General features: G+C 39.5%; 2 protein-coding genes across 3 annotated transcripts in view; both read left to right on the top strand.

Moving 5' to 3' along the window:
* The first annotated feature begins 1,725 nt into the window (after positions 1-1,725).
* ndc1 (NDC1 transmembrane nucleoporin) lies at positions 1,726-16,354 on the top strand. Of its 2 annotated transcripts, XM_084056596.1 has the most exons (18): positions 1,726-1,888; positions 3,553-3,673; positions 5,790-5,891; positions 7,240-7,414; positions 7,536-7,668; positions 7,862-7,970; positions 8,085-8,136; positions 8,420-8,552; positions 8,747-8,839; positions 8,948-9,029; positions 9,341-9,508; positions 10,248-10,520; positions 11,700-11,812; positions 11,957-12,007; positions 13,692-13,755; positions 13,921-14,021; positions 15,289-15,449; positions 15,553-16,354. In XM_084056596.1, the coding sequence occupies exons 1-18, from the start codon at positions 1,856-1,858 to the stop codon at positions 15,614-15,616; spliced, it is 2,028 nt and encodes a 675-aa protein (XP_083912722.1). In that variant the 5' UTR covers positions 1,726-1,855; the 3' UTR covers positions 15,617-16,354. The 2 variants fall into 2 exon arrangements, with proteins under 2 accessions (XP_083912722.1, XP_083912723.1); XM_084056597.1 differs by lacking the exon at positions 11,957-12,007.
* Positions 16,355-16,894: 540 nt separating this feature from the next.
* The window catches only part of glis1a (GLIS family zinc finger 1a), a 35,851-nt gene continuing 35,177 nt past the window's right edge, over positions 16,895-17,568 (top strand). Inside the window, exon 1 of the mRNA XM_084057483.1 lies at positions 16,895-17,025. The gene's annotated coding sequence lies outside the window, so the exon portion shown is untranslated. The remainder of the gene's footprint in view (positions 17,026-17,568) is intronic.

The raw sequence follows: 17,568 nt of genomic DNA, 5'->3' as shown, positions 1-17,568 counted from the left end.
TGCTACAATTTTGTAATTATTTTACCATTCATAACTCATTTTATAGGCTAGGTGAATTCACCTGACCCTAATGTATTTTTTCTACTTGTATATTTGTATAAATATTGACACATTGTTTTGTTTTTATTACGTGGCTACGGATGTAAATTAGCATTCTTGCTAAACTCTGGCATGTTTACATCTTATATTTTTATACTGACTGTCTCTATCAAATAAACCAATGCATAAAATTAATGCTCCTTTTGTGAGCTTCAGGTTGCCTAATGACTGTATGTGGATATAACTTTTAAAAAATAGACCTAGGTGATGTAGTGCAAGCAAATTGTTTTGTAATGCAGGACAGGCTTCATTGAGAAATCTGATGTACAAATTAATTTGATGACTGAATGATTTTCAGAATGCCATATTTTTGCTGCTGTCGGATCCGTGTGGGGTCAGCCCTATGATCCATCAGACCTATGTTGCCTCCATCAGTTTGGGGTTAGGGGCAGTGGACAGTAACAAGGTACATTTACTTGAGTGCTGTATTTAAGTACATTTTTTGGAGCATCTGTACTTTATGACTTTCACTCCAATAGGCTACATTTCAAAGACAAATATTGTACTTTTGGCTCCCCTACATTTCTAGGAAGGGGAATGTACGTTATGAATTAACCACTTATTTATTAAGCCCTAGTTCAAATATAGTGGAAAATAGCAGCTCAACAAGCTCACAACTACACATTGGTGAACTTGGAGATCTGCTATTTTCACTATCAAAAATAATTGAGAATTTCTGGAAAATATTTTTTGAGGGGGAAATGTTAAAATGTTAATACAGTATGCATTGATATTAAAAAGAAAATGTACTTTGAATACTTACATTATAAAATATGTAAAATATATGTACTTATCTACAAATTAATCACAAAATTTGTTCTAGACCTAGACTGGGGTTAAGGTAATAGGTTAGGTAGGTCATTAAGGTCATAGGGTTGAGGGAACATAGACATGCTCCGGTTTTAGTATATTTTTTGTGTAGGTCTACCTGTTTTTGAGTTGTATGTTTTTAAAATGCACTGAGTCTGTAAATAAATAAAATCTCTCTTTCTCACTTTGAGGTTGAGCTATTTGCCATTTTATGTAGCTTAAATATTTTTGTTTGTTCAACTTTGTGTGCTATATAATTATGTTAAGTACAGCCTACTGTATTTATGATCCAAATAATGTAATATCCATGTACGTGTTAACCTGATTTACAGTGGTGGAAAGTAACTGGATACATTTACTCAAATACTCTACTTAAGTACAATTTTGAGGGTTTTCAATACTTTCCAGTTTTCAATACTTTTACTTCTACTCCACTACATCTCAGAGGCAAATATTGTACTTTTACTCCACTACTTTAAAAACTTTAGTTACTAGTTACTTTGTAGATTTTGATTATTATTACAAAACATACTGTGCATTAACCACTTCAGTCCTAATTTCAGGCTCAGCCATTTGAATTTTTTAAATGGGACATTCTTCTGCATAATTAAAACTTTAACTTTTGGTACCAATGATACTTTTGTACTTTTACTCAAGTACATTTTTAACTTTTACTTGTTGTAACAGAGCATGTCTACATTGCAGTATTGATACTTTTACTGAAGTAAAAAAAAATTGTATGCACTTCTTCCATGACTGCCAACAGGCAGTAAGCGGGACAGCCTACAGGGGTCCTTTGAATGCATGTGGCGCGCGATATGGGAAACAAGCTGAAGCTGATCCGTCCAACATGAACAACATGACGACCGGCTTGTAACTCTGAAAGCAGGAGAGCCAACAGTGTTTCATACTTCATTATTGGCTCTCCATCATCTATCTCATCAACATGTCTACAGAGCAGAGTGGTTGGTTACGGAACGTAAGTGTTAGAACAACCAAAAGTATTCTTCACCCCTAACTCTTATTAGCTACCGTTAGCTATCGTTAGCTAGCTGCTCTTATTTACAAGCAGCTCAGTGGGAACCATAGGGTTCTAATATATAAACATTCTGGCCATTTTTTTTCAAAATGTAAACAATAATATGATAAAGAATTTTGTAAATCATCTGAAGTAATTTAAAGTATATATGCTACATGATTTAATTGAACATGCTTATGGTACACAGTGGTGTAACTATTTTAGTAAAATTGTAGGAATATTTACTTTACTGGATTTCCAATGTTCAGTACTTTTACTTCTCCACTACATCTCCGAGGCAAATATTATACTTTTACTCCACTATTATTTGACAACTTCAGTTACTTGTTACTTAGTAGATTTAGATTGTTATTACAAAACACACAGTAACCACTTAATTTTGGCCATTGAAAATAGCCGATGAGCTTAGTTGATCTGCTATTTTCAAAAGATTTGTATACATTTGAAGACTTTGATACCACATTTTGATACCAGTTCTTTTGTACTTTCAAGTACATTTTGAATTCCGGACCTCAAAATTAAGTACTTTTTCCACCACTGATGGTACATCTTTATCGAAGCTAAAGCCACTTTCAGACAAACACTGGAAAATGTCCTGAGAAAACGTGTTTATGGCCATATCCCCAGTAGCATAGCCCTGGACAAAGACTGTCAGACTTCTTTTATCGAGTCTGACTGACGTTTGCGTATATTGCAGAAATGTTGACTTGATAAAGCAAATCTATGACAGCCTTTGTCCAAGGCTGGACTAGCAAGCAATTTATTTTGTAGCAATTTTAGAAATATTGGGCCTTTTTAATGAATGTTCAAGCATGTTCAGTAATTACATTACTTCAGACAATTTTTGGATTTTAATTTTACGTTTTGGGAAAAATAGCCAAAGGTGTCCTCTGCCCACAATGTTTAGGCATCCACTCTTCCTGTTTCCCTCTGGAAAACAACAGTTTTGACTTTTTGTAGACTCAGTCAGTGTATTTGAAAAATATCATGACCTCATCCCAGTCATGGTGTCGAGCCATCGTATCTTAATTGCTGTTGGTCTGCTAGTTTGATTATTGAATGTTTTGTTTAGATCAGGGGTCTTCAACGTTTTTCAAGTCAAGGACCCCCAAGCTCAGAGAGAGATGAATCAGGGACCCCCCACTACATATTGTATAGAATGGTTTTGCAGAGTTCATAGATGGCTTCATAGACTTGTTTGACAGCACTATCATCAGTGTATGTTGGATTCATGTTAATGTGTATTTTCAGACATTAAATTAAACTGTTTAAGTGGTTAAATTTTAACCACTTAAACAGTCAGTCAATAGTAATCCTGACCTTTCGTTCTGTACTTTTTCCCTTTACACCAAACCCCTTTGCCGAAAATAGCCGATCTAAAAGCTCACAATGCCTCGCAGCGCAAGGCATTGTAAGCTTTTTTGTAAGCTATTTTTGGCCAAATTTCTCAGAATAGGGATGCAAGTGGTTAATGTAATATAAAAAAAAATCACCCTAGGTTGCCCCCCTATAGTAGCTCCCTAGGGGTCACGGATCCCCTGTTGAAGACCCCTGGTTTAGATGATCTGCTGCTGGAGAGTTTTATGTTTGACTGTTTTATTTAGGTGATCTCCTGGAGAGCTGCGGCCAGCATCGCCTGGGCTGTCTCGTTGATGCCTCCAACCACAGCTCTGTTCGTAGTGATCAGCAGGTTGAGTCTGCTCCACCCCATTCAGTGGATATCAGGTCAGCTGGCTCATTGACTTTAGAGTGCATGGTTAGATAGTAACCGGAACGCTCAAAACACACTCGGCCCCATTTTTTTGCGAGGAACCCAGCGGTGGACCCACTTGGCCCGCTTGCCGCAGAACGTTCGTCCCCAGCGGGGGACCAGTCGCCCCACTTGGCACGGAACGCTCGCCCCCAGCGAGGCGGACCACTCAGCCCGCTTGGTGAGAACGGACTACAGCCCCTAATATTAACACATTAAACGCCAAGAACGTAGTCCCTTTTTTTTTCAATTTTCTACACGGACCATTTTCAGTGTAACACCACCGGAACGGAACTATTTGCGATCCGGTTTTGCCGTTCCCGTCGGCCTCCATTCTAAAGCGCACACAAAAACGCCATTTTCTCCCTTGTATTTTTTTCTCCTCGGTCATCACTGTTTAACATAAACCGTTCTAACTACAACATGGATGCCCCGTTTGACACGTGGTCTGCACTAGTAGACACAGGGACATGTGCACGATGTTTACAAACAGTGCATCGCGCATTCACAAGGATTCTAACGGGGTCTATGGCGACGTGAAAAAAACAACAATAAAACCTTGGCACTGGTGAGTACATTTTGAGATTTACCCTTGGCGGTGGATATTAAGTTAGGAAGTAGTTTGGCAAAAAACTGTTACAACGATAGAGGTGCACCGTCTGAAGCGGACTTGAGCCACGAGAGGCTCCGGCGAGCAAGCCGTTAGGCGAGCGAGTTGCCATGCCGAACGTTGCGAAAGTCCTTTTTAGCCGACTCAGTGCCATTAGAGTTACGTTCCAATAGAGACAGAATCGTAAATCATCGACTTTGGTGTCCAGAAATTAGGGATGGGTATTGGCAACAATCTCACGATACGATACGTATCACGATACTTGGGTCACGATACGATTATATTGCGATACGTATCACGATACGTGGGTTGTATCACGATATTGCGATATATTGCGACATATTGCGATATATTGCGATATATACATATATCACAACTACATATTGTTTATATATACACTACATATTGGGTAGCTGCAGATCTGTGATAGGTTCTTTGAATGTTTTTCATAAAGCCTGCCCTGTATCTGAAAAAGCAAAAAAAAAATAAATAAAATAAAAATATATATTTTTTTTCAAAAAAATCGCGATATCGATACTGGAGTATCGATACAGTATCGCGAAATAAAATATCGCGATATATCGCGAAATCGATAATATTGCCCATCCCTACCAGAAATACGTGGGTCTGACCGTTCCAAGCCATCCGAGGTCGCCGGATTTGACCGGGCCGAGTGTGGTTTTGGGCCGAGTGTTCTTATAGATAGATACCTATATTCGACTCTCAACCTTTTCTTTTTTTTTTGCAGAATGTGATTTCATTGTTAACATTTATTTGAATGAATCACTTACAGACAACAACTAAAGTAGTTCTTCCCTCTTCATCGCCACAATAAAAACCTTCATGCTGGTGGTTATATTTCCCCTGGAGAAGGCAGGGTAGCACTGGCCATGACACAGGTAGATGCCAACTCATTAATTCTCTAGGCCCTGACCTTTGTTGCGGGTGATTGAGAAGCCAGGCAGCATGACAGAATGTTACCTCTGAGTATAAAAGTTCCAGGCTGGCAGCTCAGTCCTGATGATGTGCTGTCTGCTGTGCTGTTTTAATCCATTCAAACCTAGAAAGCATCTGTGTCATTTTTTTGATTTCTTTGGCTATTCAAAAAAAGCAGATATAGAAGCTCATAGCGCAGGACTGAGTGCCACGCCACAAGCTCGCAGATACGACACTCAACCTTTTTAATTTGAAGGACCCCCCGTTTGATATGCATTAGGTCACGGACCCCCATTTGATACAATTATCCCAGAATCTCTGGGATGCCAAACTACAGTGTAAAATCCTCATTGTTAATTTAACTCAAGACTGTACAAATGGAACCAACATTTTGCACACACTCTTAAGTTAACTGGAGACCCCCTGGAAACCCCTCAAGGATCCCTGGTGGTTGGTCCCTGGACCCCACTTTGATAACCACTGTGCTATATTAAATCATAGTGTAAAAACTTACTGTAGTATTTTTTTCCCTTTTCTTTTTTTAGATTGCCTGGCCATCTTAACAAGTGCTAGCGCTATCTTCTCCTTCATCCTGTTGTTCGCAGTGATCCTGGTCATTGGGTTATTGAATCTGGAATATTACACAGGTGAGTGACAGATTGAAGGCAGCTTGGAAACCCAACCAACCAAAGTGGGGATTTAAGATTTGTTTTGGGTTCAGCCATTTGACTCATACACACACAAGTCAAAGTTTGTCATCAGAGATGTTGCGCTGTATTGGATACGTTTGAATAGATAGTTTGATTGTTGTCATTCCTGATTTGTTAGCCTTTGTAATAATTATGATTTTATTGTGCTGCATTTTGTTTCACAATGATGCAGTCCTTATGTTTTGTCTTATAACTCAAGCATAGCCCTATACAGCAGTGCACTTTCACCCCTCCCTAATAGCCCAAAGTCACCGTCAGTTAAGGCCGGAACACACCATGTTGACTTGTCCTGACTATGTCGGGAGATCAGATTGGGATCATCCTTCAAAACTGCCCTCAAAACCTACCTGGTCTTCAGAATTGCTCAGTAACTTGGACAAATGCAATTGATTTTGCCCCTGTCTTCCCAATGCATAATGTTGAATTGAGTGATTGGGACTACCACGGATGTCACACTGGCGCTAATCGACCGTGTGATGTCGGTTTGTCATCGATTCCAGTGTGGTTAGATTGCTATCCAATTGTAATTTGTCTGGCTACTGTGAGACTAGGCTGTGGCATGTTTTCAGCTTGAGCCCAGATAAGGGAAAGAGAGCCTTTGGTCAACAAGAAAGGTAAAACCAAAGCAACTGTTTTGGAAACAACTTTGGTTTCAAGGAGTCTGACGAGGAACTTCAAATATTGTGCAAAATTTATTACACAGTCCTTTATTTATTACACTCACACTCCTTGAGTTGGCGCTGACCGTGACCCATTTAATACACCTATCTGACCATATAGCAGCTGCACCATGGCCGTCTACCAAAATGTATTTAACATAGCTTTTTTTCTTATTATTGCTTCCTTTTATCATGTTTTAATTTCCAAACTGTACATGAAGGTGAATGGAAGGTGGACTTGTGTTATGTTTGTCTTATAGTGGCTGTTTTATATAATCTGAAAAACCTATGTATGTGTGTGTATGTATATTATATTACACAGTGGTTTCTGCGCGAAGGCAATATTTATTTATTTTGTATATATTTTTTATAATCTGAAATCTGCAAAGTGGTCTATGAACAAACAATGAAGGAGCAAAAATCTGTAAGTTTAAAGAAAATCCACTGTTAAAGACAGGTTTTCTTCTAAAGGTTCAATAAATGTATGATGTTTCCTACGTCAAGAGTAAATGTGTTGAAATAAGCCTTCTTAACATTGACCAAAATAATCGTGATCATAATCACGATTATTTTTGCCATAATTGCACAGCACTAATAACTGTTGTGCCATTTTTGTCTCCTCCTAGTCGTCCCATCTATTGCCTGTTCAAAAATTGAACTGTTGGGTCAGCTACTCCACCCTCGCCAGATCATCCATTCCCTGTTGCATTGCGTCATGGGAATGATAGTGGCCTGGTGTTGTTCTGTAGCCATTGGAGGAAGATATCGGACACTTGGCTACCCATGCACACAATGTGATAGGTAAGCAGCTGAACACAGTTCACGATGTACTCGGATAGTGTTCACAAACATATGTTTCTGCCTTTTTGGGAGCCCAACGTTCATCAGTAGTCTTAACGGTGGCACTTTTTCTTTAATACAGTGGCGGTACCCCTCAGTTGTATCTGAATGAGCACCTCCTTGTACTGCTGTTAGCAGGAGCCTTTAGTGGCCTCAGTCACAGCCTACTGGGAGTGATCCACAACATGAACTATGTGGCCTTCCACACTGTTCAGGTATGCTATATTACACTATTTTTACACATTATTCAATGATACAAAACACCTGCAAAATGTCTATTCTTTCCTTAACTTGTAAAATGTAACTTTTCATATATTTACATATATTAACTTTTTAACTTTTTATGTTGAAATGTGCAGCTTTGAGTATAAAGGTCAATGCCAATGATGTCTCCTATTTCCTTTTTAGCAATACAAGTTCCTTCGCTTCAAGGGAACGTTGCCTTTGGTGGTGAAATGCAGTGCCATCCAGAGCTTTTATTTTGTCAGGAACTACCTTGCTGTATATTACTTCCTAGGTAATTGTTTGTTGTACCATTTTAAGATCTATCTGTGCACAATCTTGAGATCCCATGTTTGTGTCTGTGTGCGCATGATTTATTTGTTAAGCTTGATGTCTCCCTTACTCACAGGATATGTTCCAAGAACATGGATCTGTAAAACACTGAATCTTCAGTTAGACAGGTTAGTGAATTATTTATATGATTGATGAAATTATAATCACTGCATACCTGCCAGAGTGGCAGGGTATTGTAATTGATCCTCTCTGTTTGTTTGTGGTTGTGTGTGTTAATTTTTGTTATCGAAATATAACTAAGTTGGGAACAGTTGGTAGATGTTCATGAAACGTGGTGGGACTGCTCATTAGGCTACACTGAAGAGATGATTACATTTGGGGTTGAATAGGTCAATCAAGAGAGGTATAGACATATTGATGCATTAAGTTTAACTTGGTGTTTGTATGTAGCTCTCTCCATCCTCTTGACACCATAGCTGGGCTGCTGGACATCTCTCTGCTCTACCACCTATGGATCTGTGGTACCTTCCTCCTGCTGCAGTGGTACATCACCGTGCTGCTCTTCAGAATATTTGTCACGGAGGTATGCAAGTGTTTGACTACTAATTTTTAACACCAGGGGGCAGTGTTGTTACTGCCCAGTCCCCAAAGTCTACTTGTGTTTACTGAATGCCATTTGTGTTATAGATTGGCTTTTACAGGTATTATATTAATTTGATTGTAGTTAATTACCTAAAATTTTGTTCATGCTTAAAATATCGGATAATGTTTTTGCAGGTGTTGAGTTTTCCGGTGCAATCATCTTTTACTGAGGATGATAATCATTGTCTTGCCAGAGTTCTCACTGGCAAGCAGCCAATGATTTTGAAGGTAAATCAACACATTTACAACAGCAATAACATTATCAGTAATCCAGTTTTGTGTTAGCTGACGAAGCTTTGAAATGCAGATTATTACAGGTCTCCCCTCCTATGTCAGTGTTTAGCTCTGCAGGACTTGGCATTACTGTCCCAGCACTGTCTTTCACGACGTCTTGAGGTCTTCAGTCTTAGTCAGCCAGGTTTGTTGCTACTTTGCTGCCTAACGCAGAGCAGATGTCCATGCTCAACTACTAGTATTAACATTTGATATTTTATTTTAGTGCCATGCACTCTTAGTGTTCAGGCCTCATGGGATTGAACAACAAATGCACAGGCCTACATCTGGTTTAATTGTAAATGCTCTTTAGTGCAAGTAAAACCCTTTCCTAGTACAGTATGTCATACTGTGACATAACAATCCTGACATGCACTTTGCATCAGGACAGAAGTAGAAATGTATTTTCTGTTCCTTAAGGTGAGAATAATGTTAGTCTTCTCTTGTCTTTCCCAGGTGGCCATCCTCATAACTGGAATGCCATCAGTAAGGAGTGTCTGTCTCTGCTAGCTGACCTGACTCAGAGGCTTGTTGCCCACCATGACACTGTAGCCACAAATGGTAGGGCCAAGACCCAGTCTACTGGCAGTGACAAGACATCTTCTACACAGTCAAATAGTTCCGGTATGTAATACTCAATAATACACACGACATAATGACTCAACTGTCCTGTTCTAATGCACTTGACTGTGTATTCATGTGGTTTTAAGCCCTTTTTTTCACGTAGGGAATTAGTTGGAAGATTTTTTATTTTATTTAACAGAAATATGGCTTCATTGACAGCCATAGAAATAAATGTATAGAATGGACTTCCCATTTATGGCAATGCTGTGCTTAACAGCATTGCCATAGCAGCCTCCATGCCACATCTGTTCAATGTGAAGATGAGTTAGTTATGTATACATGGCAATAAGCATAATCGGGTGCCCCAGCAAACAATGTGGCAAAGAACATCGAAGTAAGACGCTTATGACCCATCTACACTTTTATATCTATATTTAGGCATTTAGCAGACACTCTAGTGACTTATTGAACATGTGCATGATCAGAGTAAAATGCATGAACAAACATCAGGGTAAATGGTCACATAAGTAGAGGGCAAAGAAAGCATTTTAATGCTTCAAAGAAACTAGGATACGAGGTAAACATCAAACCAAGCATCTGTCTAATCGACATGTAAATTACATAACTAGCATTGTGGTCAAGCAAAACAAACTTTAAAAAAACAACAACATTATTGTGAATAAGTAACCTCATAAAGATGATTGAGGAAATTGTTGGCGTGGGGGAGTATAGAATTAGGAAATGACAAATAGAAACCCCGAATCTATTTAATCGTGTATTTGTATTTAATTCTTATTAGTAAGTTCTGGTACAGAGGAGGTGATGACTCCCAGGCCCGGGGCCATGATCAGGGCCTGGACCCCTGCCTCAGTCTTGATGCGCTCCATGGGGGCTCCATGCAGCCCGGCTCTGAGCTCTCCGTTCACACCGAACGTGGACAGCCCTTTGTCCTCCCCAGCCCTGCGACGCCTCGCCGGACCACTGGAACCGGCTTCACCTTGGTACGGCTCCGCCTCCGTGCAGAGCCCGCACATTATGAGGAGGGGCCCCAAACTCTGGTCCACCTCCACAGGTGAGATGTATGTATAATATACATATATATTTTTTGTACAGTATATTGCCATCTATATAATAGCAATATACTGTAAAAAAAAATATATATATATTTTACTGTGGCTGCAGTCTATTTCTACAGTATGTATAATCCTGCATTTTGCCACTGTACTAAAGGTCTTACTATTAGTTTGTACTTCCAATATTAAGAACCGAAATGTCCTGTAAAGCTGCAACAGATAATTAAACTAATCAAATTAACTGATTTACATTATTATAAAAAATAATCGATCTGGGGCGTTGATTTAATTTTAAGTACAGATGTTGTGTGCATACGGTGTGTGATATGAAATGTAAGCTTACCATATAAACGTAATCATTATTTAGTTAACGCCATTGACTGTCTTCCATCCTATGTTAAGGGCTTCTGGAGAAACACAACCCATGGGCTATCGTCTGGTGACTATTTAGCCTCTGGGGGCAAGTGACAACGTTTCTGGGCTTCTGTTGTAGCCAGTCCAGGGCCAAGTCCTCCTCTACCGTGTTACTGTCATTGTTTACAATCCGGTTAGCAACTTGAGACACGAAGAAGACACGAAGAATGACAATGGAGTTGAGAGATGACGTGTAGGACCAGATTGTTTCACAAGTAGCCAGTTTACACCCTGTTAAAAGTTCGTAAGACGATATCGAGTTGAGACTGAATGTCAGGAAATGCATTCCACCTTTTTTGTGCTCCACACAGACAGTTTACCTGGATGCTAACCTCACATCGCCAAAGCCTGCTCAATCATGATTGGTCAGCACTACTCGCACTACAAACGGAAACCCAACACCAAAAAACATTGTGCCTTGCCTACAGATTCTACAATCATATGCAGATACATTTATAGAGATTAGGAGAAACAAAACTGCTCATTTGCTCATCACTTCAGCTTCACATGAAAAGGAGGGATAGTCCATAATGAAATTATCTCTAGGCTCAAGTACTTGTGATATCTATAGATAACATTTGAATATATTACACACACAATACAGACAAAAAAAAGACATCCTATGCTGTTTGTACATCAGTAAGAAGTTACCAAAACGGCACATGGGATAATTAGATTGGTTGCTCTGTATTGGTACACATCTCTCTCACACACACACACACACACACTCACTCTCTTTTTCTCTCTCACACTCTGCTCTGCAGATTCACAGGCCAATGGCAGTCCCCCATCAACCCCAGCCCCGGCACCAAACCCAAAACCAGCAGTCTCCAAACCCAGCCTCCTGGCTCAGTTCCTCCAGAACAGACAAGAACAGGTATTTCACCATCAACACTATTCGAAATCACATGGTAGATAAGCACCATACCTGTTACATGACACTCTTTGTCCTGTGTTTTATTTTCTGACAAGCTATAAAGAAATGAAATAGTATCTTTCTACGTTTAATTGTCTCATTCAGGTTAAACATTTCTTGGAAAAGCGGGTGCTGATAATGTATTTGTTTAGCAAGGTAAGGTCGCGTGGAATGTGCATGCTGTCTCTCTCTTAGACTGGTGAATTGTGTGTGTGTGTGTCCCTCCCCGAAAACGGAATTGGAATTGGCTTTACTCCTAGATCCTTGTAGGCATCACTAATCCAATCCCGTTTTTCAGACCTACACCATACAGGCATTACTAATTAAACTGGTTTTCCACCCATCTTACCATGACAATCAACCCTGCTAATTCCTTTAAGAGCTCCAGTTAAGAAGAGTCATGTAACACTTGGCAGTTATTTGACTACGATAGGACCCAATGGCAGGAGTGGGCAACCTTTACGGGCACAAGATCACTTGGCTGTTTTCCAAAGCTGGCGAGATCATCCAGTGCCAGAGAGTGAAAACCACTTATGTCTTATTATAGGCTGCTAATTTTAATAATGCTAGCATAGAACGAGTCAATAATTTTATAATAAAACTTAACAAAAGAATAAGTCAATAATGTAAAATGAATTATAATTGTAAGATAAATTCTGACTGACTTGAATTTTAAAATCAAAGTTTAAGAAAGAAAGACATTTATTATCAAGAGGTTTGTTCGACAATATGACACCACAGAAAAAATATATTGCACTACTATTCTTTCAAATATAATCGAATCCCTTAAAGAAACACCTTGAATATCTCGCCCTCCCGAAATGATTTCATATGTTTGGCATAAGAATGACACACGATAGGACTCGGAGGCTGCAGTGCAGTGGTCTTATTAATTTTACCAAATGGCTTTCAGCAAAACAGACTGCTGTGTTGCTAGGTGGGATTTCAAATCCTTCACCTTTTGCAGTTGACTGTTGGCTGGAAATGTCCTGTCAAATGATTTGTGGTTTGTCAGAAAGTTTTGTCCAAGTTTCCTTCTTCACATTGTTACAGATGAGACAAGTACATTTTTCATTTGACATGGCAAAAAAACTATTCTCTTCCCATTCTGCGTGTAAATAGTATATCTTCTGTCTCTTGGCATCTGTGTTCTCTTCTTAGCTGTATAGTACTAAACTTGTAGCACACCTGCACCATTGATATGCTGACAGGGGCATTTGTATGCTAATATGCAGTGCACCGCTGCCCTCCTGTGATTCATTGGGATTCACTTAATTTTTTTAACTGCTGTGCGATCACTCGACAAACCATTGAGATATGGGAAACCGGTCGAAAGAAAAAACATGGTTGCCCACCTCTGCCCAAAGGTGTTCTCCGGTTATCAAATCCTGAATATGTTTTATTTTTGATCATTGTACCACCCTTTACTGATAAGGTAACCACCCTTTACTGATAAGGTAAACCCTATCTCTCGTCCTAATGTCTCCTCGGTAGAAACTAAACTGGTGATGTCATCTGTATCCTCCTCTGTAGAGCTTTTGTGCATCCTTTGTCCATCCTCCTAGTCATACTGTAGTGCATGATGTAGAGCGAGCACCTCACTCTCTAAGGCTTAATTTATACTTTGTTTTTCGGCAAGTGTCTCAACGAAAATACATATTGAGGAAATATATATTTCCCCAAGACTGCATGTCCTTCCATCCAACTACCACCTTCAATCAATCCTAGTCAAAGTCTGCATTCAACTAATCCATAGATCACTGCCAGCTAACCTGGTTTCTTCCCATACAACAGTAGAATGATTCTGTTGACACAAAATAATGGTCATCTTCCACCACAGCTCCCAGAAGCTTCCAGTCAAGCTCTCTTTGCTGACAGCCAAGCTCACATCTGGGCACTGGAAGGTAAAATTAATTTAATAATATGAAGTCAGTTTATATACGGTATCTAATGCACTGTAGTAGTTGTTGAGCTGTTCTTTTGACAAAGCCACTGCCTGTAAATGAAAAGTATAAATTGAAATGATGAAGCGTATAACTTGATCTCTCATATTTTGTAATATCCTCTAGGGCTGTCTCACCTAGTAGCAGCCTCCTTCTCCGAAGACCAGTTTGGCGTCGTACAGACTACGCTACCCAGCATTCTCAGCAGCATGCTGGTCCTTCAGGAGGTAATTTGGCTGTTACTTTTGGACACTATGCGTAGGGCATAAAATGGGAAAAGGAGTTTAGTTTCTGATGTGTTGATCTGGACAACTAGAGGTTTTGCTCAAATTGCTTGTTGAAGGGTGGGGCGTGTGTTGGGCTGGGGGTGACTGCAAATGGTCAATGACAGTAAATCATTACACAATCTTTGCGGAGGTGGCAACAGAAATTGGAGCGATAAAAATCTATTTTGCTACTATCAGATTTCACCACTCCTTGCTGTACTCTTGGCAGTATGAAATCCCACTTTAGTGTAGCATACTAAACCCTCTGAGACAAACTGAATGAACTTTATTTACATGTCACCTTGACAACCAAGTGTAGCCCCTTCAAGTTTGCCAAGAGATGTCAATCAACATGTTGAGTAATCAAAACGTCATGGAGCTTGAGTAATCAAAAATGAACTATACATTTATAGTAAGTATTTACATACCAAAAACAACTACATTTCTGGAATGCTTTTTTTCCCTTACTTTTTAGGGTTATTAACTATTATAACAACTCCTCAATTCACGGTACAGGTTATTTTTCTCAGTTCAATGACCAAATACAGCTGCTTACAGGACAGATGATGGCTTGAAATTTGATTGTGACACATCTGAAAGGGCTGCTTAACCCTGAAACATATTTATTTTAGTTTGCAAATTATGTGATGTATAATATGTATCATTATGCCTGCACCTGTTTCTGGTCCCTACCTCAGGTGTTTACAGTTTACTAATAATAAATAATCTGAGTGTGAGACTGGGGGGAGAAGTTTAATTTACCGCTAATGCATCTTTTGAATATGTGAAGGAGGTGTGTTCAAGCTAAAACAGAGTGTTTAGTTCCTCTTTAAGGTACATGTGAAGAAGGCGTGTTCAAGCTAAATGAGTTTTTACTTCCTCTGTAAGGTTGCTGCATTGTCCACCTGAACAGTTCGGTTTGGAGAGCGCTCCCCAAACCAAACTGCCCACCCTCTGAATGTCATATTATTTGGTGATTGTAGCCAGCCGAACCAAACAAATGTAATCTTGTCTGGTGTAGTATGTTTTGGGCTTTAAGGTACCTTAAAAAAAAAAATACAAATTAACAAGTGTAGCAAATGATGGAGGAATCTTTGTTTCACAGAAAGTTACACACTGACTCAAACAGAATAAGGTCTTGCAGATCCAGTGCAGTTAGTAAGGATGTTCAGTAAAACGCATGAATTTCAATTTAACTGAATGCAACTGTCCCGTTCCTTGTCTTCAGGCAGTGGACAGGCACTTCAAGCTGCCCCATGCTTCCAGCAAGCCTGTGAGGTCATTCTACAGCATGGGAGACCCTACGTACAAAACGCTGCGCTTCGCCCTTAGAGCCACCCTCAAGACTGCCATCTACAGGATAACAACCACCTTTGGGGAACACTTAATGTATGGCCGCCTCCCACGTCCATAAATGTCTCCTGTATAGTGAAATTATTTCTAAGTATTTTCCCCATTCACATCATACTAAATATTTATTTTATGTCTTCAGTGCTATACAGATGTCGGCGGAGCACCGGAAGAGATTGCAACAGTTTCTGGAGTACAAAGAGTAACAATCATGCAACTTGGCTTTCAAGCCTTTGAATCCTCTTCAGCTTGATTCAAAAGGACCAAAGTGACAAGCTGAATCTCATGAAAGTGCCTCATTTTCTTATTATTCATCATGATGCAACTATATGATGAGGCACCCAGTCCTATACATAAGGATTAAGCAACTCTACAGTGACAGATGTGTGCTCCAGAGTCACAGCCTATTCATGTATGAAGGACTTAAGAGCTAGCCCATAGAGGATTTTTGTATGAGTACCCCATTTTCAAAGAGGTGTCGTTATCAGCTGTAAGACGTCATATCCTGGACTTCGTTTTTGACTTTTGGTACATTCAGATTAGATGTAAAGGTCTCTTTGTATTTCCTTTGGAAACATGAACATGTGGTCTTGGTTTCATGCTTCATTCTACGCTCTTTCGTTGAATACACATTGTACCCACAAGATTTCTAAATATTTCGTTCTGTCCTTGAAGAGCAAGAGATGGTATGATGATTCAGAGATGCCAGTGACTGGAGCTGTTTGCTGTATTTGTGTCATATGAGATGAAACCGCCACAGTCACAATTTTAAAAGAGAATGTTTCTTTTGTGGATTGTTTTCGGAACATCTGGTTTTGTTTTCCACACTTGTCCCAGGAGGCTTGTTTACAGCCCTGTGCATCAGCTTTGGTATCAAAATTATATATCTGACTTGCAATTTTACTGTAAACACATTTACAGATTAAAGGTTCTGAATGATTGTATGTGCTTGTGTTTCTGTCAGTTTTGCGGTAAATTACAGCCATGTATACAAACGTATACATCCATCATCACTCTGTGTAAAATCTGTGATAGGATTAGTTCAATAAGAGTGTGGAAATAGGCCTATCATCTTCAGTGTCTGTGTCTCTGCCAACAAACATTGACTTTCAAATGGCAAATGGCCGCCAAAAAAATACAAATAATTCTTTTCTTTTTTTTAAATACCGTATGTCACGCGTTTATCATTAAAAGCTACCCCTCACGGACCCGAGTGCGCAATCCAGGTCCATTTGTCATGGAGGATTGCTTTGGGGAGGGAGAGACAGAAAGAGGGGGGGGGGGGGGGGGGGGGGTTAATGTGATGAGTGATTTCCCCCAGCGTAAACGGGCAAGAGTTGCTCCAGAGAATCTTACCTCCCATGGACTGTACTTTGTTCATGGATACACACTGTTACAACAGAGAACAGCCTCGATCTGGGCGCTGCTTGTACAGTGCGTTACACGTACAATAAAGAAGCGCGTGTAATTCCAAGTGCTTTTAGTTGGAAGTTGGAATCACGTGAGAGACTAGTTGTCCAGAGCATGGACCCAGCACATAGTTAGAATGACCCAGCAGCAGCAGCGCAACGGACAGACGTTGTCACGGAGCGAGTTGTAAGGCAGCGCAGCAACGGTAAGGATTCATGGGGAACTTCCTATATAGTGTTGCATTTTTGTACAGTGGTGGGAAAAGTACTAAATGGAAAAAGTATCAATACCATCATGTAAAAATACTCTAAGTAAAGGTCCAGTGCTCAATTTACTTGAGTAGTACAAAAGTATTGGCATCACAATAATATTTAAAGTGCCAAAAGTAAAAGTACTCATTATGCAGAAGGTCCCGTTTCAAAAATGTATAATTTTTTATTTTTTAATCTTTTGAAAATGGCAGGGGATGTAGTGGTGTAGAAGTAAAATAATTGGAAATTGAAAATACTCCAGTAAAGTAAAAAAAATATCCCAAAAGAGTACCTAAGTACAGTACTTATACTAGTTACTTTACACCACTGCATTTTTGTTTATAGCTGTATATTATTAGCTTGTGTGAAAGATTTAGTGTCTTTATTGTGAAAAGCAAAACCTTTTTGGGGTGCTTTCCAACCAATTAGTCTTACCTAATTAGACTATAACTTATTGCTCAACAATTTGCAACAGAGAAGCTGCATCGATTGTCATA

The sequence above is a fragment of the Gymnoscopelus microlampas genome (assembly GCF_963454915.1).
Source record: "Gymnoscopelus microlampas genome assembly, chromosome: 5".
Taxonomy (NCBI): domain Eukaryota; kingdom Metazoa; phylum Chordata; class Actinopteri; order Myctophiformes; family Myctophidae; genus Gymnoscopelus; species Gymnoscopelus microlampas.
Note: the sequence above shows the minus strand (reverse complement) of the source record. Positions and strands in the feature narration are given on the sequence as shown.

Coding starts and splice junctions, on each gene's coding strand:
- ndc1 (XM_084056596.1), top strand. CDS start 1,856: ATGTCTACAGAGCAGAGTGGTTGGTTACGGAAC. Junction 5,892..7,239: donor GAATCTGGAATATTACACAG/GTGAGTGACAGA, acceptor GTCTCCTCCTAG/TCGTCCCATCTATTGCCTGT. Junction 9,030..9,340: donor CTTCAGTCTTAGTCAGCCAG/GTTTGTTGCTAC, acceptor TGTCTTTCCCAG/GTGGCCATCCTCATAACTGG.